General features: G+C 39.3%; 1 protein-coding gene across 1 annotated transcript in view; it reads right to left on the bottom strand.

The window, feature by feature from the left end:
• Positions 1-1,419: 1,419 nt before the first annotated feature.
• EFCAB14 (EF-hand calcium binding domain 14) overlaps positions 1,420-27,005 on the bottom strand; it is a 32,513-nt gene continuing 6,927 nt past the window's right edge. Inside the window, exons 3-11 of the mRNA XM_054979835.1 lie at positions 24,971-25,116; positions 20,616-20,714; positions 18,047-18,157; positions 14,790-14,888; positions 13,577-13,768; positions 7,329-7,391; positions 5,883-5,991; positions 2,090-2,218; positions 1,420-1,580 (exon numbers count right to left, since the gene is read on the bottom strand). Of these exons, the coding sequence (XP_054835810.1) occupies positions 2,124-2,218; positions 5,883-5,991; positions 7,329-7,391; positions 13,577-13,768; positions 14,790-14,888; positions 18,047-18,157; positions 20,616-20,714; positions 24,971-25,116 (914 nt within the window). The 3' untranslated portion in view covers positions 1,420-1,580; positions 2,090-2,123. The remainder of the gene's footprint in view (positions 1,581-2,089; positions 2,219-5,882; positions 5,992-7,328; positions 7,392-13,576; positions 13,769-14,789; positions 14,889-18,046; positions 18,158-20,615; positions 20,715-24,970; positions 25,117-27,005) is intronic.

Raw genomic sequence — 27,005 nt, 5'->3', positions numbered from 1 at the left:
ATGTGATGTGTATTTTAACAGGTTAGCCTTGCCATGAAACTTCTCCTGTTAGCATTTCCCTCATTAGCAGCACTGGTTAAAAAGACAAAACCTTCCAAGTTTCCAAAAAAAGGAAGCTGTGTAAAATCTCCCTATCCTGTTTCTGATAACAACTGAGACACTAAAAGTATTTATGACAACCATCAGTGCTACTCATGTTCCTGTGAGATGTACATTGAAAGCGAGGAAGAAAAACTCCAACTAAGCATCAGTCAAAATAAGGAAAACAAATTACAATGCACAGTGAGGACAGTATACACTGATGTTACAGTAATGCCTGATATATACTTGTTTTTCTTCCTAAAGTTACTATGCCAAACCATTTGAACTAAAATTAAAAGAATAAAGGAAACAGTATTCCTACATCATTTCAGGAATATAAAATGAAAGTGAACTTCTTTCATCTGAGTTTTAAGAAGGGAAAAGTCTTCCTAAGGTGGCACTGGACTTTTGTTTTAACCGTCTTTAGGGTCCAGCATAAACCTTGGATCTAAAATATGCCAAAACTGTATACAAATCTACAAGCAACAATGGGATGAGTGTGTTGTGAAGTAAAAGCTCTAGAATAAGTATCTTTCAACCTCTTGCTTAAATATTGTGTAGACAGCTATTACCACTTTAGTACCTTAAGTGCCAAATCCCAGATATGCATAATTTATTCTGTTTTAAATACGTATACAGGGAAAGTTTCATCCTGCAAAGACAGATTGTTTTTTGTTCATATTTTAAAGTGCAGCTAATTTAAGGCAAATTTATTAGAAATATAAAATACAGGTTTATCAGTATATACATACACATTCTAATTTGAAGATAAGAGTTTCCCTTATAAGGGAAATAAAAACTCTTTGAGTTAAATTCTTAGCATTTCTTAAGGTGCAATTATCCTACAGCATCCAGTCATTCAACACAATGACAGGATGTTATCCTGGGGCCCTAATCAAAACAAAAATTAGTTGTGCTTATATCCTATTGAAAAGCATATGACTTAATTTACTTGCATTGAATGTGGTCCACTAGTTTCCATAGGTTTTGAGCAGAACTAATTTTCTCTGGAACAGGGCCTCAGAACTATCAGCAATCAACATTTTCAGTGCAATCCTATGGAGAGTTACTCAAGTCTAAGGCCATTGACTTCAATGGGCTTCGACTGGAGTAACTCTGCATAGGATCACACTGTTTATGTTACAAATACAACTTTAAAAAATCATTCAATATTTTTAAAAAAATACAAATTAAGAGGTGTTAACATATACACCAAGTTAGCTCCAAATGTTAATATACCATTGGGAAAAGTGCCAGGTGTAGCTTTTAATTATCAGGGATTTTTTAGTAGCTACTTTAGTCCTTCAATACTGAATTTCTAAACAGAGATACTATACACCTAAAGCAACTTTCAGTCCTGGTAATGAATATTTCCCATCTCCATCTGCATCAAATTCCTTAAAGCTCTGTGAATCATGCAGTGTAGCTCCAACCAGATTTTGCAGATTCTCATATGTGAACATGCCATCAGTGCCTTGGTTGGTGATTTTGAATAATTCCTGAAGAATAAATCAAACACATAATGAAATTAGCAAAACATCCAAATCATAACGGAGGAAGAAAAAACTAATATACTCCAATTGGTCATACTGATGCAACAGAAAGATTCTGTGTACATTTAAAGAACAGAAGCAGAATTATAAATTTAGGGATGAATGAAATACCTCAAAAGGCAGTCTGTGACTATGGACTATTATTTGCCCAGGAAAATAAACGCATCCGTGTTCTTTTGCCAAATAAAAACCTGCTCAAGATTTCTCTCTCTAATGCTTTTACATATCTCTAGCTGTACTGAGATTCTTAGCTCTCCTGTTTCTGAAATTAAAGTACACATTCTTATTCAATCACTTTGTCCCTCCAAGTTTCTCCTCCAGGAGTCCCACATAAATCCAACTTTTTACATAATTACTAACAGTTAACGGCTATATCACAGGTAACTCTAGAATGGTCATTTCTGTTACATTAGAAAAAAAACATCCCCCCCGCCAACAAAAGTAAACAGACTTGCCATCTATGCTGGATATTTCTGGTAAAAACAAGCTTCATGGATATCTACTTTGCTCAAAACTGTTGTCAACTGATCTTGACGAAAGTCTTGGAAGTTTTGTAGGCTTTGATGTGGTATTCTGGAGTTTTCCTATTGGCAAGTAATTTTAGAGTAATTAGAACTTTATCAAGAGAGAAGTAACAAAAGCTGTAAAGTATGGTTGCACAAGACTGCGTTCAGATGGCATATAGCTGAAAAGTATACCTTCAACACAGTAACAAACAAATATTACTACAGTGACACACAAATAGAATCTTCATGCAGTTTTTTGGCTGTTCTCTTTTGAGTAAGAATGAGCAATGGTAGGATCGCATCTTATAAATATAAATTTAAATATGAGAAGCTCAGTGCATGTATGTTTAAGTTCCATGTAAAAACATGTGCCCACTGCAGAGTAGGGGTGTGAAGGAGGGGGTTGATTTGGGTTTACTGTTTCGGGTTTACCTGAAGTGGGGGGAAATTTCGGAAATACCACTTTGGAAATTTTGGAAAATTTCGGCAAGCCGCTTTGGAATTAAGATACTTTGCTTGCTTCGGTATGCTCCATAAATATTTGGTGCAATGCAAAGCAAATATTTGGAGCATACTGAAGTGAGGGGGGCAACTCCTCCCTACCCCCTGGGGCAACCCTTCCATGCCCCACCCCCCTGGGGAACCCGTCCACCCCCCATCCATGTACCTTACCTGGCAGGAGGGTCAACTGTGCTGCAGGCTGCTGTCGCCGCAGTGGCAGCGGCACGAGGCTGCGACAGCCTGGAGGCTCCAGGCTGTCGCAACAGCCTCCCGGAGCTGCCTCCTCCAGCTCTTCCTGCCCCTCAAATGGCCGTGGCGCGCCAGCGCGGCCATTTGACCGGCAGGAGGGGCTTTCTCTGCCTCCTCTGGCCCTTCCTGCCCCTCAAATGGCTGCTGTGGTGCTGGCATGCTGCGGCCATTTGAGGGGCAGGAAGGGCTGGAGGAGGCAGCTCCGGTGTTCTGCAATGCCCCGCAGGCTCAGGAGGTGGTGGCTGCCGCCAACAAGGTAGGTGGGGGTGGGATGATGTTTAAAGGGCCCCGCCACTGCTTGCAAGCAGCTGCAAGGCCCTTTAAACTCAGCCCCGAAGCTTTCCAAAAGCTTTGGAATCTTTGATTCAGGATTTCCGAATCGATGGCCCCGATTCGGATATCCAGAATCTTTCCGGATTGGGTCCGATTTGGGTAAATTACCCGAATCACTGTACAATGCCAAGCAATATCAAGCCTACTTAAAAACAGTGTTTTGATTGGTGGCTTAAAGAGTACTTGGCAAAGAACAAATATGCATCTTTTTCAAATGTTTGAAAAGATGCATGCATATTATCTCAGTAAACTTTACAATAAGCCTGAAAGTTATCTCACTTTATAGCACAAGGGAAGCTGAGAGTTGAGACTTGTGGGTTTTAGTGATGCAGTCCAACCCCTCTGATTTTTATGGGCTTAGATGGGAGCAACTCTGCATAGGTCTACTTGATCACTGATTTCATTGCAAAACTGAGATTTCCTGGTTCAAAGCCTTCACTTGCTTCCATCTGCATCCCTCTTCATCTGTTGTGGAAATGTTCCTCTAGACACTGGTCTTGCATGAGTGGAGCATCCTAGCACTGGAAGAATATGCTGTGCAGCAGAGGAATACCCACACAACAGAAAAAGGTACGGAGCAAAACAAGGCCCAGGATCCAAGCCAATGTCCCTTAGCTACGATGATAACTAGGCATTTCCAAGACACATTCTGATACATTTCTTATAGTAGTTAAGTTACATGTAAATTAATATCTACAAGCAGATACTAGGTTGCAATTGAAAAGACTTTATAAAAGGTAGAAAATCTCAGCAAAATGGCTAGCTACAGAAACACAACCAGGGCTGACAAATCCACTGTTTCCCCCAGCTGCCAACCAGATACCCCTGGAAGATGGCAACATCATGAAGGAATCAATTGCCCCTGTAATAATTTTAAGTGTGTGTTTCTTTAAATGCTTGATGTGTTACTGAAGAAGAATGGGGGGTGAAAGAGAAGATGAGTGAGTGAGATGATTGGTTGATGAGTGAGAGTATAGGCAGGGTTGAGTGGAGTGAAATCTGGAGTGAAATCTGATTGGACAGCAGCTGTACTCTAGGGGCAGAGTGAACTACAGTTTTTTTTAGTTACTGAGGGGAGAAAAAATATGGAGTCTGGACAAAGCAGGCAATCTGTGAGGAAGCCCAAACTGTGTGAGTCTGAGAAAAAACATTAAATCTGTCTAAAAGAGGCAAACTGTGTGTGTGCCTGAGAGAGAAATTCTATGTATATTTGAGTGAGAGATTGGTCTATCTAAATTAGGCAAGCTGTGTGGAGAGGCCTGAGTGAAGTCTGTGTAGAGTTTATTCTCTTAAGGAAGACCTGTGTGGAAAATTACTTTGTTTGACTGAGCCCATGTAAAGAAACTATCTTTGAAACCATCAAGCATAAGAAATAGTGTGAAACCAATATGCTTCATGTAATAATAAATTTTTTTGTTTTTTTGTTCACCCCCAGAATGAGATTTCTATAAATTCCATTCTTATCCTCAGGGCCACATTGTCCCACGAAGGAGCCTAATGCTTGGGCCCATTATTCAAGGGAAAAATTAAATTTTGGAATTTAATTCCAGGTGGCAGCCTTATCTACCCAGAAGGTGTAAGAACAAGAAGGTTTAAGGCACAAACTAACTACATGAGCAAAAAGGAGTCATGACAGCCCCTTAGCAACATGTATCAGCAGTATAGTACCTATGTACATGAACTTTCCCGAGTTTCATACCTGTTGATATCTAACCTTCATTATGCATTGAATTCTTTTTTAAAGCCAATACATTTCATCTGTTGGATGTAAATTTCATAAACTGTGCTTGGTTTGAAGAATGTTTTTCTGAATTTATCATCAATTTCATGGAGTATCCCCAAGTTCAAGTATTATAGAAAACAGGAATCTTTTTTCTACTTTCTCTCCATTGTATGTAATGTTATAAAGCTCTATCATGTCCCTGCCTTTTACTTATAATAATGAGCACTTACATACCATAATTCTATGGTAGATTAGTGCCCCACTCACAGCGGTGAACACAGTCAGTGTTATCAGTATCCCCACAATACAACTGGGGCTGAGAGGAGTGGCTTACCCAAGGCCACCTGCAAAACTCATGGCAGTAGTGGGATCTAAACCAGTGGAGTGCTGATTTGCAGTCCAACCACTTAACCATTTGCTTCTTCAAAAACTGAAAGGCTACAAACGTTTAAGCAATTTCTCCATAGGGAATTGACTTTCTTATCATTCTGACTTCTCTTTTCCTGTACCTCTTCCAGTTTTACAATGCTCTATTTTAGACTGCAAGAACTATACACAATAATGCAGTCACACTACAGATTTATATAAAGATACTGGCAGTTTTGTTTTCAGATCCTTTCCTGGTAACTTCTAGCACAGAATGTGCCTCTTATGAAATCACACTGAGTCAATATTTTCATTGAGCTATCCACCATAACCCTATGATCTGGACTATGCAAGTATACTCACAGGATTCTTGTGCGGCTCTGTTTCAATGAAGACTGAACCCTAAAAGGCTTGGGTCATTAGCCTGCAGCTTTAAAGGAAACTATCAAATGTATTCCTACTATTTTCAATACTGCCTTGGTCCAAAAGTCTAAAATTACTATTCTGGGTTAAAGGTAGTAGGTATCAAGTAATATGTCAGAACTGAATACACAGTACATGGAACGTTACCTTTTTTAGTTGCTTCAGATTTGTCATTCTCTGGCTTGCTTGTCAGAGCATTGATCAGCTGCAGTTTCTCTCTCAGTCTGGACACCTGAGACTCACCATTTTCTATCTTCTGTACAACACCAACAGTAAAAAATCATTATCAACCCCTAATTCTTTCACTATAAATGAATTGCACAACCTCTTTAGAGCAATATTTCTAAGTACTTTATGTACATAGAGATTATACTGCCCACTAGGGATGGGTATGAAACGAACCACGGAACAAAATTCCGTATGGAATGGCTGGTCCGTTTGCACCAAAACACACGTTCCATGGGAACACGTGTTTACAGAACAAACAAATTTTTCCAGCCATTCCATGGCCGGTTTGGAGTTTCACAGGCTGTCAGTTTCATAGACCCTGCACTGGAACAGTGCGAGTTCTGTAAAACTGACAGCCCGGGCAGCAGGAAAAGAGGCTATCAGTTTCACAGACCCCGCACCGGTTCCAGCATGGGGGTCTGTGAAATGACATCCTCTTTCTCCTGCCGCTCTGGCAGCAGGAGAAAGAGGCTGTCATTTCACAGACCCCACCCTGGAACTAGTGCTGCGTCTGTGAAACTGACAGCCTCTTTCTCCTAAAACTGACAGCCTGGGCAGCAGGAAAAGAGGATGTCAGTTTTACAGACCCCATGCGGGTTCCAACAGCCTCACGAGCCACGAACCAGGAAAAAGTTGGAAGTTTGTGGTTCGTGGAATGCTACAAACCACGAATCATGTGGTTCGGGGTTTTTTGGTTTGTGCCCATGTCTACTGCCCACATATTATCATACAAAGTGTTTGTTTTATAGTATTTAGGTATTTAAAACACTTTCAGTTTACTATTCTACTGAATTAGCTATATAAAAAGGGGACCCAACAGCAGAAGAAGGAACATGTCAAAGCTCATCCCAAAGTCCACCATGGAAAAGCATTTCACTGTTTTAGGAATCCATATACAATAGTATTGTATAAGTACTGGATAAATTACACAGAAATTATGAGAAGCAGTAGTCATATTATGTACTAAGAGCCAAGAGGCCCTGATCTGAGAATGTTTAAATCTGATGACTGAAGCCATGAATGAACAAGGCAGCTTATTCCTACACACCTAAAAAATGCTCCAGGCTAGCAGAAAAATCTGAAATCTAAAACAAATACATTTTTTAAAAAACCTCAAATGATAAAAGGAACAACTGAAGCTTTAACTGGATGGCCTCAGTGGCTCTGTTGCTAGACAACCATAATAATTTAGCCAGTATTCTAGGTTTGGCTTTCATCAGAAAAAAGCAGAGGGACTTGTCCTCTGGTCTTTAGGGGAAAATATGGTATACTGTAGTACAAAATTTTCAGAACGTTTCTTAATATGTGGGAACTTATTTTAGAAACTCATTTTGGCTTTTTTAGAGTTACCGCCATATTTTGTACCTTTTCAGTAGTAGTTTTGTTTCTTGGTTCATTTTCTACATTCACAGAGGTTAAGTCATCCACCTGCAAGAGACATAAAAGTTCTAGTGTTTAAAATATTAACAGTTAAATTCTTCACAGATGACAGACAGAAACCGTAGTAAGAGAGGAAGCTGATTTCAGGAATAAAGTATTTTTTGTAAGGGACGTATATTGAACAAGCAATTTTTTTTCTAAAAACGTACATTGAAGGAACCAGTTGCTAATACAGAGGATTTTTTCTGCATCCTAACATTAGTGGCAGCCCAATCTCCAGTAGCAGACAAAAGCAGTTTAGAGATTTCATTGATAGTAGGAAAGCAAGATAGGCTGGAGATCAATGGCAGATCAACATGTAGGCTATGTTGTGCCAGTATATAAACATAATGGTATAGTGTCTGAATTATTGCAACAGTACTAATAAAAATAACAGAAGCATCCTCAGGGAGAGGTATCTTGTATGCCAAATTTTGGCAAGAACCTAATGCACCCTTGCCAATAAAGCCACAAAGGGATCCTAATAGTAAAACTGCTGCTGCTGCTACTACTACTACTACACATTAATGCATATGAATGCTTTACAATGTGCAAAAAAGCAGGCACTGTCTCATAGAGCTTGCAATCTAGAACAGGAGATAAACAAGACTAGAAGGGCAGGGGAAGAAAAGGTAGAAAACAATAAATAAGAGGAATACAGAAAAGAGGCATAATGAAAACATTAGTGGATCGTGCAAGACGGATATGTGAGCCGCATTTTCTCAATGAGGAAATTAATCATCTAAACCACGCACTTCAGGCAAATGGCTACTCCAGAAATGAAATCCGAAGAGCAATCAAACCCAGGATGAATCAAACAACCAAGGAAAAACAGTCTCCTACAGGAAAAGTGTTTTTGCCATATATCAAAGGAATTACTGATCAGATGGGAAAGCTTATGAAAAAGCATAACCTTCAAGCAGTATTCAGACCCACCCGAAAAATACAACAGATGCTACGATCAGCAAAAGTCAGTAGAGACCCCCTCACCTCTGCAGGAGTATACCGTATACCCTGCAGCTGTGGACAAGTTTACATCGGGACCACAAAGCGTAGCATCCAGACAAGAATAAAAGAACATGAAAGACACTGCAGACTTGGACAACCTGAAAAATCAGCAGTGGCTGAACATAGCCTAACTCAAACAGGGCACAGTATCTTATTCCAGGACACCAAAATACTGGACAACGCTTCCAACTTCTTTGTCAGACTGCACAGGGAAGCCATTGAAATTCACAAACATAAGCAAAACTTCAACAGGAAAGAAGAAACCTTAAGAATGAACAGAGCATGGTTTCCAGTTCTGAAAAACACCAGGCTAACAAAACATTCTATCCCCGACAATAGCCCTGCAGAGAAGATTAGCACATCAAGTACCAATCCATATGCAAAAGAACCTCCTCAGGATACAGTGAAGCCTCCCGCCATTAGCATTCCACACCCTGGGAAACTCTTACAGGATGACTCAGCTCAACCCCACCCCTCCTGAGTAGATACAAATGACCTACATCTTTTCCACACTGTGACACTGAGAGATCTCTGTCTTTTGGTGCTACACCTCTGAAGATGCCAGCCACAGCTGCTGGCGAAACGTCAGGAACTACAATGCCAAGACCACGGCAATACAGCCCGGAAAACCCACAACAACCATCGTTCTCCGGCCGTGAAAGCCTTCGACAATACAAGAGGAATGTTTATTCCAGTTGCATATTTTTAAACTGTTTCTAAAGGAGTTCAAAACTAAAGGGGTTGTGCCAAAGGTTTCATGGAAAAAGTGCATTTCAAGGACAGATTTGAAGGCATAACTGTGGAATCATGCAGACGTTCTGAGAAGTAGTTCCAGAGGGCAGCAAGGCTATATTCATTTGAGGAAACAGAAGACCTTTGAACAGCTGAGGAGAAGTTAGGGAAGGAATATACCTGAACTGGAAAGAAGACGGGAAGACAAGGCCCTGGAGGGTTTTGAAGGCAAGGACAGGAGTTTGTGTTCGATCCAGTAGTGGTGAAGAAGTCAATGTAAGGATTTAGGGAGCAACCTCACATGGTTAATAAGACAAAGTGGATATTTTGATGGCAGAGTTTTGAACAGACACAAGGGGTTCAATATGTGATAATGAAAAGACCTGAAGGGAGGTTACAGTAGTGAAGGCGACAGATGACGAGTCATACAGGTAAAAAGGAAGGAGCCAACTTTTACAATGTTGCGAAGGTAAAAGCAAAACTGAACATGGGGAACAAAGACTAAACAAATAAAGCCTTGATGCCTGTTCTACAGGGTGGATGGTGGTGGTGGTCAGTAGATATGGAAAGAGAAACTTGGACGATAGATGAGAAATTCAGTCTTAGATATACAGAATTTGAGAAATGAAGAGACATCAAAAAGAATATTAAAGGTCTGCAATCCAGGTCAAGGAGAAAAGCTGAATTTTTGCCAATCTGGCTTTCCCAAATCAAAACAGAATTCCAGGTCCCATCCAGGAACCTGGATCCAGACCCCCAGATAAATCCAGGTTAATACAGAAAACATTGCTTCAGCCTCAGGCTGGCTCTTTCCTGTTCTTCTCTTGCCATTTTTTTCCAAGAGGGGAGGGATTGAGGCAGGAGGGACTGAGTGCTCAATCTGTGCAGGAGCTCTCCTGTCTGCCTAGCTTCTGTGAGTGACACTGGTTCAATTGGGCTAAGTTGCAACAGTGTCCCTTGCTTCAATATGGTTTGGCTGGAATTAACAGTTTTGATATGATTATCTGGTTTGACACTGGTCCACTTGCTTTGCTTTGGTTCGGAGGGATTCCATCTCTTTGCTTCCATTTGGTTTGGGGAGAATTTGGTGCTTTGACATGATTATTTTGTTTGATGTTGGTCATTTCATATTGCTTCTGGGGGGGATTCTATTCCCTTGCTTCAGTTTTGTCTTTTGGGGTTTCCTCTGGGTTGTGATTGGGTAGGAAACAATAAATAAAGAGTGCCTGGGAGCACCTTGTTCAGAGGACCATGGAATTGCTTCTGCCTTGAAAACTTTCCCATCAAAAAAAACAGTGGAAAGTGGCTGGGCAGCTTGTGCAGGGGGCACTTGGGTTTGTGGGGGGGGGGGCATCAGTGTGGTTCTGTTGGGCTTGTCCTGGGCTCAGCTTGCATTAGGCAGTGTGCCTTGACCATGGCAGCCTTGTCCCAGTGTATTTCCGCAGTAGGAGTCAGCTTTGACTTTTTTCCCCATAGGAAAAAATAAAGAGTGGCTGGGGGAACCTTGTTCAGAGGCCCACAGAATTGGACCCTGAGGTCCAATCTTCCTGAAATGAGGGTCTTTTGAGAACAGTTAGGAGTAGGTTCCCTGCAAATATAGTGGAGTTTGCTTGAAAAATGACACCCCCCCAGCCCTCCAGATAGGTTTCCCCTAGAAAATAACTATCAAATAAACCCAGGATTCTCTAATCTTGTCAAACTGGATTAGAGAATCTTACATGTTCATGGAACCCAGATTTTTTCTTTCCCTGAATATCTCTCAGATTTTTTTTGTGCATACTCCTAAAGAATATGCATGTTTTTGTACTGTACTGTACTATTTTTGCATTTGGTGTAGTGGTTAAGAGCACGGGACTCTAATCTGGAGAGCCAGGTTTGATTCCCCACTTCTCCACTTGAAGCCAGCTGGGTGACCTTGGGCTAGTCATGGCTCTCCGGAGCTCTCTCAGCCCCACCCACCTCACAGGGTGATTGTTGTGGGGTAATAACAACATACTTTGTAAACTGCTCTGAGTGGGCATTAAGTTGTCCTGAAGGGCGGTATATAAATTGAATATTATTATTATTATTGTAGCATTTTGAATGAACTAAAAAGAAAATATTAAACAGGTAATTAGTATTGTAGGATCTGATAGAGGAAAATCAAGTGCCACACTGGTAGTTTGGAAATTGAATCTTGAACAAAATCTTCTATGCATGGTCATTTGGAGGCTGGCACCATGGTGATTTTTTTTTTTTTGCTTTTAAGAAGGCACAAGAGGCCTATGTAGCATTTTATACAAAGTAACATGTAATGATTTTAAGTAAATGCATGTATGTGTCTTTAAATGCTTGGTGTGGTACAGATGAGGTGTGGGGGTGAAAGAGAGGGATGAGTGAGTGATATGATTGATGACTGAGAGTGTGGGTGGAGTGAATGCAGTTTTGGACTGTGTGTGGAGAAAAAAAGATTCAGTCAGAGTAAGAAAGGCAAGCTATGTGCAGCCTTAGCATGTTTAAGTATTTATGAGAAAAATATTTAGAAGAAAGCAGGCAAGCTGTGTGCAGCCTGAGCTTGTTTATGTTGTCTGAGAGAAATATATCCTATGTGGAAACCTGAACTGTGTGTTTGTGAAAGAACGTTCCGTCAGGAGAAAGCAGGCAAACTGTGTGTGTGCACCTGAGAAAAGGTCTTACTTGCAATTGAGAGAGAAATTAATATCAAAAGCATGCAATCTGTGTGTGAAGCCTGAGAGAAGGTCTGTGTGACCGGGTAACTTTAAGAATTGAGAACTACTCTTTTGAAACCATCAAGCTTAAGAAATAATATGAAACCGATACGCTTCTTACAAAAACAAAAGTTTATTTTGCTTTTTTTAATATCCCAGGGACAGCAACATGGAGCCCAGATAAGCTCTGCAACTTTGGGGTGTGAGGCTAGCAGAGTGGGGAAGGAGGTAGCTGCAGCAAGTTAGGGGCAGCAGCATGAAGCCCAGTCAAGCTCCACAACACTGCAAGACAGCAATATGAGGATGGCACGGTGGGGGATGAGGCAGCAGCATCCCATTCTGCTCCTTCCCCTGGTGCAGTTCTAAAAGAGGCCCCTCAAGCCATTGCTGGCTACCTTCTAAACTTCATGGCTCTGCAAGCCTCATCCCTCCTTGCTTTAGAGATTCCCGATGGGATTCTCTGGGTTGACACTGGGATTTTTTAAGCTCACAAGAGGGCACTGTCAAACCAGAGAATCCCAAGCAAGCAAGAATCCCAAGCAACGTGTGTGTGGGGAGGCTAGCCACAGAATTACAAGCCACTCTACACAGGAAGCAATAGACAGCGGTTGGGGACAACTTATTCAGGGGTCCATTCAGGAGATAATCTGGAGTAGGCATATTTGGTGGAGTTAGCTCAAAAATGCCCCCTCACTCCTTTAGACATTCTTCCCCATGGGGGGGGGGGAGGTGGATCACACCCCTATGCACAAATTCTTCAAACATCAATGAATCAGACAGAAGTTTCCTTCCAACACGATCAGTACTTTGTCCTCATATGTTATTCCCCATAGGGAATAATGGCCAGTTAAATCCTGGCCATTCTATTAAATCCTACTACCATTAAATTCTGTTACCCAGATCAAAGAATCAGGAATTCCAGATTTTTTTCTTTAACGAAACCCAGATTCAGATCACCCAGATTTATGGGGTGGGGGGTGGGAGGTGGATCACACCCCTATGCACAAATTCTTTAAACATCAATGAATCAGACAGAAGTTTCCTTCCAACACGATCAGTACTTTGTCCTCATGTTATTCCCCATAGGGAATAATGGCCAGTTAAATCCTGGCCATTCTATTAAATCCTACTACCATTAAATTCTGTTACCCAGATCAAAGAATCAGGAATTCCAGATTTTTTTCTTTAACGAAACCCAGATTCAGATCACCCAGATTTATGGGGTGGGGGGTGGGAGGTGGATCACACCCCTATGCACAAATTCTTTAAACATCAATGAATCAGACAGAAGTTTCCTTCTAACATGATCAGTACTTTGTCCTCATACATTATTGCAACGTAGCTACTTGTTAAATGGCAGCACAGATCTCAGGAATGTTCAAAGTACATCTGCTTATACTTATCATAATCCATAGAAGATAAGCAAATGAGATGTCTGAGATCACAGCATGATCAATGGTGTGGCAACAGCTATCTGTTTAGTGACAGATCTAGTTGCTGCACAAGTTCATTAATTCAAAGTGCAAATGTTGCTAGAAGGGTGATATCCAGGTAAAGAACAAAAATTCTGTTTCATTATTTTTAGAATTTCACATGCCAAGAAAGATGCACCTTTCAGTATCTTTTAGAAAGTGCCTTTTTAAATGTTAGTTCATTCTTTGTGTAGCAAAAATGGGTTAAAGCCTATGACAGAAGTTACTGCGTTGAAAAATTCATTTCTAAAGCATTCAATTACTGGACACTTACTATAGCAAGGGTCAGGTTCTCTTTTTTCTCCAGTTTACTCAAAACCTCCATATGATTTTCTAACAAGGAAACTCTCCAACTTAAATTGTTGACTGTTGAATCCATACTGAAAAGTTTTAAATCATTCTGTTTCTGGTATAATATTAAAGTTGAGTTTACCTCCTCTAGAGAGGTATGCAGATAGTGGTTATCCTGTTTAAAACACAAGAACAATTTTCATTACTCAACTATTGAAGCAGTGAAAAAGAAAGTATAAGCAGCACTTAGAGCAAGTGTCTTCACTAGGTACATCTCACTGCATTGATTTCTGATCCTATGTATGTTTACTCAGAAGTAAGTTTATTGAGACCAATGGGGCTTATTTTCAAGCAGCATGAGATAAAAATCTCATGGGTAAAATTGCCCAACAACTTCTTAATCTAAGGTTAATTTGAACTGAATGATCTAAGACAACTATAGTCTGCCCAGAGTTAATGTAAAGAAAAATTATATTAAAACAACTATTAATGCAGACTACCTTCAGAGAATACTTGGCCTTTGCAGTTAATACAGAATAATTTACTAGCTTACATGCACATACCTAAGAGTCTTACTACAGTGACAAGTTATTATCCCAGAATGAATAATTATTCACTCTCAGTGACTAGCAATAAAGTTGAGGAGCTAATTTGGGTACTGCCATACATTTTACCGTTGTAATATTCAAGACTTCTATTACAATTCAGTATACAGTTAACATTTTTCTTCGTGTTCAAATTTAACTGTTCTCTTTTTCTTGCTGCTATGTCCACTTTTCCAAAACTGATGCTTACTGGTTTGAATATATTCAAAATTAACTCTTTAATTGCTGAACACCTCTTTAATTACTGAACACCAAATTGGTGTAGTGGTTAAGAGCAGTGGGACTCTAATCTGGAGAACCGGGTTTGACTCCCCACTCCTCCACTTGAAGCCAGCTGAGTGATCCTGGGTCAGTCACAGCTTCTAGGAGCTCTCTCAGCCCCACCCACCTCACAGGGTGTTTTGTTGTGGGAATAATAATAATATTCTTTGTAAACCACTCTGAGTGGGCCTTAAGTTGTTCTGAAGGGTGATATATAAATCAAATGTTGTTGTTGTTGTTGTTGTTGTTATTATTAGGTTCAAAACCTTCATAGTTGTTTAAAAAAATAATACCTCTTAGATGCATTTCAAATTGGTAAGCAAGAAATACCTGTTTACAGCTGTCTGTCAGATTCTTTTCACTTATTTGAGAAATAAAAGTGGAAACTGAAGATATCTGCTTTCCTCTAACATCTTTTGTGTTTTCACTCTGAAAATATTAATAGGTATTTTTCATGCAAATTATTCACCTTGGAGCAGTGGGATTAATCATTCAAAGACACATCTAGGAAGATAACTAAAGCCAAAAAGAATTTGACACAAACATATTAGCTCTCTGGGTGAATGGCACAAAAATGTAGCAGTCCCTGTATTCCAATATCAGATACTATGATGTTTATGAAAGAATGAACTAGTTTATCCTTCGACTGAAAGCTTTTCTCCTGTTCCTCAAATAAATGGATTGAGAGCTCCTTCCCCTTACTCTCAAACAGAGCTGAAATTGGCAGTTGGTTGTAACATCTGAACTGGGGCGTTTTAACAAACTGTGGTTTCTTTCTTGTCTATAGACCAGGATTCTGAAGCACGTTGCACTTAGACATCAAAATAAACTAACATTGATCAAACTCAATTTAGTTGTGATGTCTGAAAGTTAATCAATAAACCATACAAAAATTTTAATCTATGGTTAATAATAATAATAACAACATTCGATTTATATACTGCCCTTCAGGACAACTTAAGGCCCACTCAGAACGGTTTACAAAGAATATTATTATTATCCCCACAACAAACACCCTGTGAGGTGGGTGGAACTGAGAGAGCTCCTAGAAGCTATGACTCATCCAAGGTCATCCAGCTGGCTTCAAGTGGAGGAATTGGGAATCAAACCCGGTTCTCCAGATTAGAGTTAGATTAGGTTATAGGCTAGCTGGTTTATTAACCAATCTATACTCCTTATGGTTTGTTGCAAAGTATGAATTCACAAACTAAAGTTTGGTGTGTTGCGGTGGCCCTTATTGGCATATGGTCATAGAAAGAGCAGTATGAGGAGATGTCTACAAGATTCTGTTCAGGTGTAAACAAGCATAAGATGAGGCACATCGGTGAACCTCTGAATACCAGTGTCAGGAGGCAACTTCAGGGGAAAGCCTCAGCCTCTATGCAGTGTTGCTGGCACTCCATAACAACTGGTTGGCCATTGTGTGAAACAGGATGCTGAACTAGATGGTCCACTGGTCTGATTCAGCAGGACTATTCTTATGTTGTTGCTTTTATCTGATAGACTGGTAAGAGTTTGTATAAACAAAACACAGCTTAAGATGCCTGAATGCATTCAGAAGTGAACTATTGTTTAAAGCTGCAGTTTATAGACAAAGAAACAAAGTCCTATTTGTTTAACTGCTCCAATTTAGGCATTACAATGAACTGCAATTTCTTTTAAACCAGGAACTCTTCAATCTCAGCTGCATGCATTAAGAAAGGAAGGAGTGTACAAGCCCAAGGATAAACTATGTATGTTTGTGATACAAAACCTGGGGTTTGTTCATGATATCTGAATGCAGCCAATATGCCTTTCTGAAGAAAGTACTGCTGCAATGTACTCACACAGTATGTAGTTACATACTATGTACCAGTGTTCCCTCAAAGTACCACATTAAAGAAATATATATTTCAGCAAAAGTCATATTTAATTGCCTTTCTTGATTTTTATTACTAATGTTAGTCTTTCCTTAACACGGCACAGTGGGTATTAATTCTATATAAAGTGAGTTAGAAAAATCCCAAATGTCTGGACACTCATCTGCCTAAGAGAAAAATCCTGACTTTGTCTAATTTTTTTTGGTACTATTACAGGTTATTCTCTTTTTGAACTTTTGATTACAGTCTTGGAATCTGAAATATTTTCCCAGTTCTAATGACTTTTTATCATTACATTAATGGAAACTTTCAGAACTCCTTATTATAAAACTGATTACACAGTAAGCATGCATGAAGTTTGCTGCTCAATATATATTCTCTCTGGTGCGCGGCGCCTCGAGTGCCGCCGGGCAACGAGAAACGGCAAGTAAAAGAAACAGGCGGAAGCCTGTAAACAAGCGAATCCCTTCTGTTCTACAAGCGTTTGTGAAGGAGAGGTTGATCTGAAGAAGACTCGCTCTTCCCCTTCGTGGAGTTCCAGAATTTTGTTGGCGCCCCCCCCCCCAAATGGCAGCAAAGAAGCAAAGTCCCGCTCTCGGTAAGTCAATCTCGGCCACCTTGCAGAAAGGGGAGTCGCTCGAAGAATTGGTGCGCAGGGCGGTGGTGGAAGCCATAAAACCCTTTGTTGACAAGCTGAACGAAACTGATCAAAGGGTGGGCTTAATTGAAAGCGAGGTGAAAACCATTAAGGCAGCAGCGGGGGGGGGCAGAAAAGTCTGCTCTGGAAAGTGCGTCACTTGTGAAGGCTACAAAAAAGGAGCTGAAGTTGGTGGAGAACCAACTGATCGGGCTACAAGTGGAACGAACGCAGACAATTTTGCGTCTCCAAAACGTGAAAGAGGAGGAAAATGAGGATCTGTGGGATTTGGTCTCGGAACTACTGGCGACACCCGCGAGGACGACTAAAGAAGAGGTTAAAAGCGCCATTTTGGAGGTCCGTCGGGCTTCTTCAAAATATGCAACAAAGCGACAGTTGCCTCGTGAGATCATTATTGACTTTTCAACTAAAAAGATTCGGGACACCATCCTATATAACTCATACAATGCGGATTTGGACTTTATGGGTTTGAAAGTCAAGATTTTGAAGGACGTTCCATTTCTAGTCCGGAAACGGCGTTTTAAATATAAAAAGTTTGCAGCTCTTCTGAGGGACCATGGAATAAAGTACAAATGGTTATTCCCGGAAGGAATATGGTTCAGATATAAAGATCAGGCCTATAAGATATTATCAGAAGATCAACTAAAGGATTTTGAGAATAAAAACCCAGAACTCTGCTGCACCAAGAACGAAGAAAAGGAGGAGCCGGAGGGGGGGGGGGGAGGAGGAGAGCATTGCAACAGCAGTTGCACAGAGAGAATTGCGTCCGGGACCCAGAAGGGGGAGGAAAGTTTAATCAGAATTTGAAATGTTTATTCTCTGTATGATTAACCACTCCATCATTATTCTATGGAGCTATTTTTGTATTATGACAGTATGAAGGGAAACATTGAAGTGTAGTGTTTAGTGTTTGTAGTTCATTCCCCCCCCCCTTTTTCTTTTTCCACTCCCCTTTGTCCCTTCCCTCTTCCCTTTCCTTGTGATAGTCTGGTGTAGTGTTTTGTAGTTATGAAAAATAAAAAAATAATAAAAAAAAAAAAAATATATATTCTCTCTGTACATGTCCTTACCATATCACTTTGCAGTGTTTCTATGGTTTTCTTATGCTCTTCAATTGCTGCTTGCAGAGTCTCAACATCGTGATGAACACTGGTTACGGTGCTACCTATAGTAGCAACACTCTAGGAAAAATCATCAAAGAGTAATTTGTAGACCCAGCCACACAATGGAAAAATTCTTAAGAATGTGAGACAAAAATATTGTATTAATTCTAGAACAGCTATGTTAACGCACTGTGGCAACTGAAACTACTTTTTTTGTGAGAGCTTTTGTCAGCAAGGGCCCATTTCATCAGACGTAACTGCTATTATCAATACTAGGTACTAATAAATGTGTAATGTACCAAGACCATCATATTTTCAGCATATGAGACCCATAATCCACTCTGGAGTACTTCATGTGCTACTCTTAACTCGGATAATTTCAGTATAGCATGTGAACTGCATTTACATAATGCATATATGCATTTTTGTTACACAAGTCAGAAAATTAAGAACAATTACATTCTTCCTCTACACATAAGAGACATGTGCTGGCATATACAATTTTCCACATAAAAGTATTCCAGTCACTGCATATGAAGTAGCCCTTAGAGATGCATACTTGGATCCAATCAGGTAATCCACTGATGAAAGCAGGAAGGGAGGGGGGTGCCCTTTGACCACCAAAAAACCTATGCAGGGGATTGTGGATATGCATGGACAAAAGCCATGTGGGATGGGAGCTACAGTAAGGAGAGGTGAGACTCAGTGAAAAAGCTGGCTGGATCCAGCCAATCATTTACTCCATTGTGACAGCAGGCAGACTGGTTTGCCAGCTAGATTACAAATCCCCATGTCATGGCTATAGCTAGAACTATAGGAGAACAGATCCTGGATATGATCACAAAAGTAATTCAAGATGCCTTTGTACACAGAAACAGGGCTAGCCTAATCTTACAACTATTTATTTATTTATTTCGATTTATATATCACCCCCGCCCCCTCCTCAGAAGGCTCAGGGCGGATGTTAACACAGTTGCCCTCGTGAAACGGGCCCTTGCCAACAAAAGCTCTCACGAAAAAAGTAGTTTCAGTTGCCACAGTGCGTTAACATAGCTGTTAATGCACTAGCTAGACCACAAAGGGAGTCTAGAGGCCTAGAATAACCTTGGAGATGCACTTGAAACAATAGGGTAACAACTGTATGACCATGTGTAAATTACAAGAGCCATCTAACTCATATCGATACATACAATGTACTAAGGCCCAGGTACAGAAGGTATCGGAGAATGGCAGAAGTCAGAAATAGAACCCAAGGATGGATGTATTAGTTGAGAGCCCAAAGATATGCATATGTATGAGAAACTTGTAATCACTAATTTTATATAACTTTTGTTAAGACAAGAGGTAGCAAGAATGAACTATTTTTATACATTTTAAGAAGTTTCAAATATGGATAACCTAGTCTGGTGTTTGAAGTTATAAGATGGTATGTTAGCCAAAAATGTGACCCCTTTAATACAGGACAGACATAGCTATTGTTAAGAGGTGGTTCTGAAACCCTATAAATATGACAAGCTAAATTGATGGGAAGCTTCCTCCTAGAAGGGACTCCTTGCCTGTGACCTTCTTATCTTTGAGCAATACTTTTTGGACTGATGTAATTGCACTTAATGGTCTTTGTAGTTGTTATAATGGATGGTATGATTTTCTGTTGACTGAGTGGATATAAAGAATGCTAAATAACCACTTTGTAAAGGCTTAGAATGGAAACAGAGATTCTGTCATAGTGTTACATGTGTACTATACCCAGTAATGAACTTAAAACATTATCTGTGGTGCGCCTCTTGCCAGGAGTTAACAGTTTCATATAAGAATGCTAACTAGGCACTTGAGGCTTAAGTGCATGCCTGAGGCTTCTTAAGTGCATGCCTGTATCTAAACCAGGCCTGACCACAGTCATCCAGAACACCCATCTTCTGATTTTGTCCCATTTCATTTGATTTGAATTAGACATTCCTTTCCAAGTATAGCAGATTAAAGGCTGAAAATATTAACAGTAATCTTCTCAAAGTAATAGTAAAGGATGCAGCTTTTAAACTAAGAGCAGACTACATACCTAAACTTTTAATACAATATTACAAATAAAAATTCAAGTGGTTACTAAATTCATGAAAATATCACATCAGTATCAAGTTTTCCCCCCCTTCGTGTTGCATTACAAAGAATGGGAATTTTCAGCCACATGGTCCTGATGCCATGTTGGCTGTAATACAATTTGCATCATCATGCAAACTCACAGTATCTATCACAGGGGTGGAAGGAAATGTATCAATTTAGACACACTTTTGCTAACTAGTCCTACACACTGTGAAGCAGGACTGAGCTCTGCACTCCACCACCATACATACTTCCCTACAAGTGACTTATGCTACTGACATGCATGTTTACAAACTTCTCACTACACTGTGTTACAGACACCTGAAACCAAAATTATGTAACAACGTCTCAGCCATATGTGTCCCTGGTTTCTTAATACTTATTAACTGTAGCTTTAAGAGTTATAACTTTAGATTAACAAGGTAAATATAGTACATACTTTCTGGAGCTCTTCCACTGTGAGAGGAAGACTTATCAAATCAGAAGCAGACTTAATATTTGCTTTGAGATGATTTACTGCTGAAACCAACAAAGATATCTGAAACCACAAAGAAACACACACGTTAATGAACAATAAGGATGCTTTTCATTCTCCACCTCTCAGTGGATACTTCTATTAATTACACATATTTAAACATAAATAAGATAGCATGCAGCTAGCTTCTGGAAGGTACACTTATCCCCAGCCAAGGCTCACTTATTTTTTTTTCATATTTTTGTATTTTTCATATTTATGTTTTAAAATAACTAACCTTTACTAATATGGTTTTATGCAGAGATTTTTAGACAGTACCAATTTATACAAATTATATAGCTACCACTTATTAAGAAACCCCTTCCCAATCACTGCATATCAAAACACCATTTTAAGTAGCAGCACATTACTTTAGCTACAGAATACATTAAGTCCTTGATTATGGTGATTGCTCAGAAAGTCTGCGCACTTATGATCACAAAGTCTGCACTGTTTTATACTGGAGAATGAGAGCAATGATTACTTTATACACTGTTAGTAGAATGAATTGGTCCAAGAAGAATAGAAATAGGCTATTAATGTAATCTATAGAGCTGTCCATTTCAATCCAAAATTTCCTAGCATGATCCACTGTGGTGGGCTTTGTTGGGCTCAATGACAACTACAGGTTCTTACATATTTATCTAACCTAACAAAAACCCAACAGATGTGATGTAGATTTACTCCTGGCCTTATGTGTTCATATTAATATAACTCAGGGTTGCATAAAGGCAAGTACCCAGCATCCTTGAGGAAGATAAAGCTGTTGTAGAGACACCTGTGACACTAGGCTTACATACACGCATTTATCTAGTACTTTTTTTTCCCGCAAGCCCAGTTCTGAAGTAAAAGAATTACAGAAGAAACACAGCAGCTATTTTGTGGGGACATATGCATCCTGGCCTCTGTGGCACAATGGTTTAGTGTCTTGGATTCAAGTGGGCAAGATTTACATTTAAATCTTGCTTTGTCATGGAGCTCACTGAGTAAAGTTGTGCCAGCTGTTGTATCTCATCCTAGTATACTTCACAGGAGTTGCCAAGGATAAAATGGGGGGGGGGGAGATGCAGGAAATACGATGTAGACCTTCCTAGTTATGACAGAAATATGATTATTTTAAAAAAACACACAGCTGACTAAGGGGGAATAAAGCCCTGTCTCTGGTTGCCATCTGATCTCTGAAGGTGGAAGCACCACCACTTCTACTGATGCTCTTAACTGCCAGGCAGGTGAACACAGGAACATATGGTCCTAAACCACTTAAAGATAATAATCAGTTCTTTAAATTGTACTTGGAAACAAATAAGTAGCTGGTGGAATACCTTTGGAACACTCTTTAGATGTTCCCCAAATTTTATCCCAGTCACTTTGCTCCTGCACTTTGCAATAGTTGAAAGTTCTTTAATAGAAATCCCAAGTACTGTAATATTCAAATGTGGATGCAACCACTGCATGAATAACTATGGCCAAATCATGCTATTCCAGGAAAGGCTGAGACAAAGTGAGACAAAGGAAGTATATGCTAAAAAAGGAAACTCAAGCCTTTATCTTTTAGACATGGTCTTATCAGCTACCTCAACTGCTTATCTGCTTCCTCAAGGTGATTACAACTTCAACAGAACAGGCTGAATCCCTGATATCAACCAATGGCACTTCAGCCATGTCCAGATCAAGTTTCAATTTATTGGCCCTCATCCAGCTTGTTACTGCCTCCAAACAATAGTTCAGAACATTCAGTGCCACACTTGAAGCAGCTGAAAAAAGGAAAGCCAGTATTATGAGCATATTATCTTACTTCAGTTCCTTGAACAACTCCTTCTAGCAGTTTCATATAGATGTTAAGCAGCACAGAGGGCAAGTTTTATATTACAAGTGCCAGGGATCCAAACAGATGTCTCCCCAGGAATTGTTATCTGATACTCATCAGCCAGACAGGAATGAAACCAGTAGAGCAAAGTGCTCACAATATCCATCTCATCAGCTCAGACCAGAGGGCCACCAATGTATCAATAGCCATAAGAGAAGTATTAATATCAGAGATGCACATCTGAAATCCACCCCTCAACACTAGTCAGCCAGTGCAACCAAAACAATTTCCATTAAAAAACAGGGCCAGAAACTTCATAGAAATGAGACTACAAAACTGACCTCATCCAGAAAAAGCCCCATGTTGTGATGTCATTATATGTTCCAGTACCTTATCTAAGAGGATATCAAGTCATTTGAGGCCAGCAAGAGAGTTTTCAGGAACAGTTTGACAACTACTTCCTTAAAGGATGTCATAAATATGAGATGGAAGAGAGCTCTAGAAGTGCTTGTGTTAACAGCCAGAATCACCTCTATCTTCCAAAGATAGACCACAGCCAGCCATGCCAGCAGGAAGCTCCACAAAGGCCATCAGGAATGATTCTGGACCCAACATCAGAGGATGGACCAAACTGATTCCTCAAACCTGCACAGTACCCATAAGCCTAAAACTAATCAGATAATGATAATTTTGTGACAGAAAGACAACTGATAATCCTACTACTGAACCACCTAACCCTGAGTGAGAGCAAAGAATTAAAACAATTGTATGTTTTGCTACATTAGTGGGGGAAATGATGGAGACAGCCTGATGACTGTTACGGAAATCATAAAATCTTTCAATAGAAAACCTCAGCATAAAGGTTAAAGTCCTTAAAGATTAAAGACTTTTTGGTCCATAACATCACTTTTTAGACTATCCTGAGAAACAGAAACTAGCAGTGGAGGGTACATTAAGAGGAGTTCCAATTTGTCCCAAATTCCCAACACCAGGTATGTATGCTCAAAGTTTGGGTTCTGCTTAGGAAACTAGTGAGAAAAGGGAATGTCATAAGGTAGAGTCCTAACCCGGGTGGCCTAGGCTAGCCCGATCTCATCAAATCTCAGAAACTAAGAAGTTAAAGAGTGTTACACAGAGACAAGCCAAGGCAAACAATCTTGGACATCTCTTGGTGTGAAAACCACAACCTCCAAGAACAGACTAATGCTGCACTAAGAAACATGATGGACACAGCTGACAGAGATCCAGATCCCCAGCATCATCCAACCATGAAGAAGTGATACAATCTAGTTCAGCTCTCTCATCTGGGATTAAATTCAGGATACAAAATATTGTTATGGATTAAACAGCAAAATAAACTGGAATGTAACAGTTTTTCTTAAGACAAATTGTTTTTGGAAGCAGCACCATGTACCTTCCTAGCCAAAACATATCCAATACACAAATTAAACTGAGTATGAATGTCAGCTTACAAATACCTATCGTATTCCACCCCACATACTCATGCTAAGTGGTAGTTGTGCAACAATTTTATGGAACTGTACAAAATAACACTTTGTTAAAATCCACAGCTATCTATTACATATTAAAAGGAAGATAGATCAAGATGGGTAGCCGTGTTAGTCTGTCTGTAGCAGTGGAAAAGAACAAGAGTCTATTAGCACCTATAAGACTAACAAAATTAGTGGTAGGGTATGAGCTTTTGTGAGCCACAGTTCACTTCTTCAGCTCATTTCTTCAGATATCTGAAGAAGTGAGCTGTGGCTCATGAAAGCTCATACCCTACCACTAATATTGAAAGGGAAAAAAAAGGGATACTAGTATAAATACCAAAGGAGAGATAAAGGAAAATCCAAACCACAAAACTAAGTCATAAGAACGTTCAGAAGAACAGAATATGGTGATTAATAAAACTAACTGCAGGGTTCCACCATACATGAGCGGAAGGAGTTTGTACAAGTACATATTTCCTGGCCTCCTCTTCTTCCAGCAGCCCCCGCCATGTCACAAAAAGCTTATATGGACAAATAAACCATGCATCAAGACAGGCTGCAATGAGGTGGAATTGGACAACATCACCTAGCTCTATTGCTCCACTGGTTCAATAAGAAGGGAAAATTAGCAAATTTGTATTTCACTGGGGTACACTTAGCCCTGAGCAGAAGCTTTTCAGGGAATGCAAAGCTAGGGAAATTCTGTTTGAGCAAATTTGTTTCACTTGTGCATGGTAAGATTCAACCTTATGTTTGTAAATAGTTAAGAGTATGAAAAGAAAATTCTATGAATCTCTCAATTTACTTCAAGAACTTTATTAAACATAACCTTCCCTTCTACTATACTACAGAGCCCTATTCTGATAGCATGAATACATATGATTTTACTATTAATAGTAGCTAGCTATATGAAACAATCATAGTTCACTTTTACAACAGTTTAACACAATTTTCCTTGAACAGATGCTCACTCACTTTACCTGTTTGCTTATTTCAGTGATGTTTACCCATATTTTGTTTAACCCCTTATCTCCACTTTCAATCTTCTCTAGGTGCTTTTGTTTACTGAGCAGATCTTCAGACAATCTAGGGATTTCTTGGATTGAAGACTTTTGATTAGACTCCACTAGAATATAAAGGCAATAGTTAGTCAACACTAACATCTGGAAACACAGAGTGTCAGTTTCTTGCAAGTGTATGTAATATTACTTTCATACCTGGAGCTCAATTTTACATTTGATTGAATACATCACAACGTAATTTAAACTTTGCTCCCACATGTACCTGAATGTCAGTTCAAATCTTTAGCACAACCCTGCACTGTGTGCCAATATCTTTAGAAGTTAAATTGGTTAGCCAGAGTCAGGGTTATCTCTGTGGTGGTCTTTGTAACTTATGTCACTGTTCTCCAAGCACACAGATTTGATAATCCCAGATGAAAAAAAAATATCTTTGGTTCAGTTGAGGGTTCTTTTTTCCATTTTTTGCAATGTTTGAATGTTTATTGCTGTTCTTATTGAAATTTATCAGCTACTTCAGAAACTTTTGAGCCAAGAATTTGTTTCACCAAAAATCACAGTGTGTGTTGGATCCTATGATTACGTTCTGCTAAAGGTGTCATGTTGTGCTAGCAGAAGGGGATGTAATTAATGAAACAGAATCATAAGTTCCTAAATATAGGGACTTAGATCCAAGTATTAGACAGGTGAACGACACACAATAGATGCAGAAGATATTATAAAATATTCTGTAGAGAGTAACTTCCTACATTTCTAATTTTGGGATAATTATATTAGGCATCTCATTCCTTTTAAGGAAAAAGTCTGAAGACAGCATAAACATCAGGATTACTTTACTGAACTAATATGGCCAGTGGTAGTGAGGCATTTCATCGTTGTTCAATCACTGTTATTCCATGTCATGAAGTGTACATTGATCAATCTCGCACACAATAAGGAAACACAAATATGACTAAGAATATGGAAGCTCTTGTGGCTATAGCAGAATAAACATTCGCACCACTTACCTTCTCAATATAACTCACTTCTAAAATTATTAATTATACTTTAGAAAGTTCTGTAAATGAAAGTACATCTGCAAAAGCCAGCTACTGACTAAAATCCATTGTTGAGTTTTCAAAAATCCCTAGCTATAAATTTAATTCAGTGAAATGAAAGTTAGCAGAGAGATTGTAAAGTGCTACACACATTGTATATACTTTTCCTAGACCAGCAGTGCCATTAAACTTCTCTAAAAAGTATAGGTTTGTATAGTGTTATCCTACTGTATACTAAAACTAGTATGATTTTAAATTTTTGTGGTGGACTATTAAAATCATCAAGATATAAATACACTTTTAAATCTAGTTCTAATTTCCTTTGTTTTACAAAAATCAATTTCTAGTGACATAGTTTCTCTTCCCCAATGCAGACAAAAGTATTCTCTGGATCCAGCTATGGTTCAGACTATGCAAAACTATATCACAACAATCAGTAAGTATTAAAACAACTTATTTACAGAATTAACATTTGAAGATTCACGTAACCTATCAGCGAGCAATGATGGTTGATTTTAAAGTGCAGTACGGAAATCAAAATATTTCAAGCGATTAAATGTTACCATCTCTCTTAACACAGTACTAGTTCAACAAAACAGTTTCACTACATTTGGGTTTAGAATTCTAACAAAAACCCTCCAGGATCAGTTAAAGCAAAAATCACGTAACATTGTGATGTAAAAAAACAACAACCATAACTGCAGCGATCAAAGAATCTACTCTACAACATACAACAAAAAATGTTCAGAAGTGTAGTGCTGAGGTGCTCAAGATAAACTTACTTTGATCTTGTCCTGCCTTAAAATTCTGTTATATAATGCAGGGATGTGGGGGGGGGGGGGTGAAAAAGTCCTGCTTTGTTTTTCCATGGATGCTACTACCAATATATTATTAGGTAAGCATGGAAGTTTCTGAGTTGCAATAAATGTTTTTCATGTGTTTATTCCTAGGAATTGTGT

This window comes from Eublepharis macularius, chromosome 5, assembly GCF_028583425.1.
Source record: "Eublepharis macularius isolate TG4126 chromosome 5, MPM_Emac_v1.0, whole genome shotgun sequence".
In the NCBI taxonomy this organism is placed as follows: domain Eukaryota; kingdom Metazoa; phylum Chordata; class Lepidosauria; order Squamata; family Eublepharidae; genus Eublepharis; species Eublepharis macularius.
This window is presented reverse-complemented; position numbering and strand designations above follow the sequence as displayed.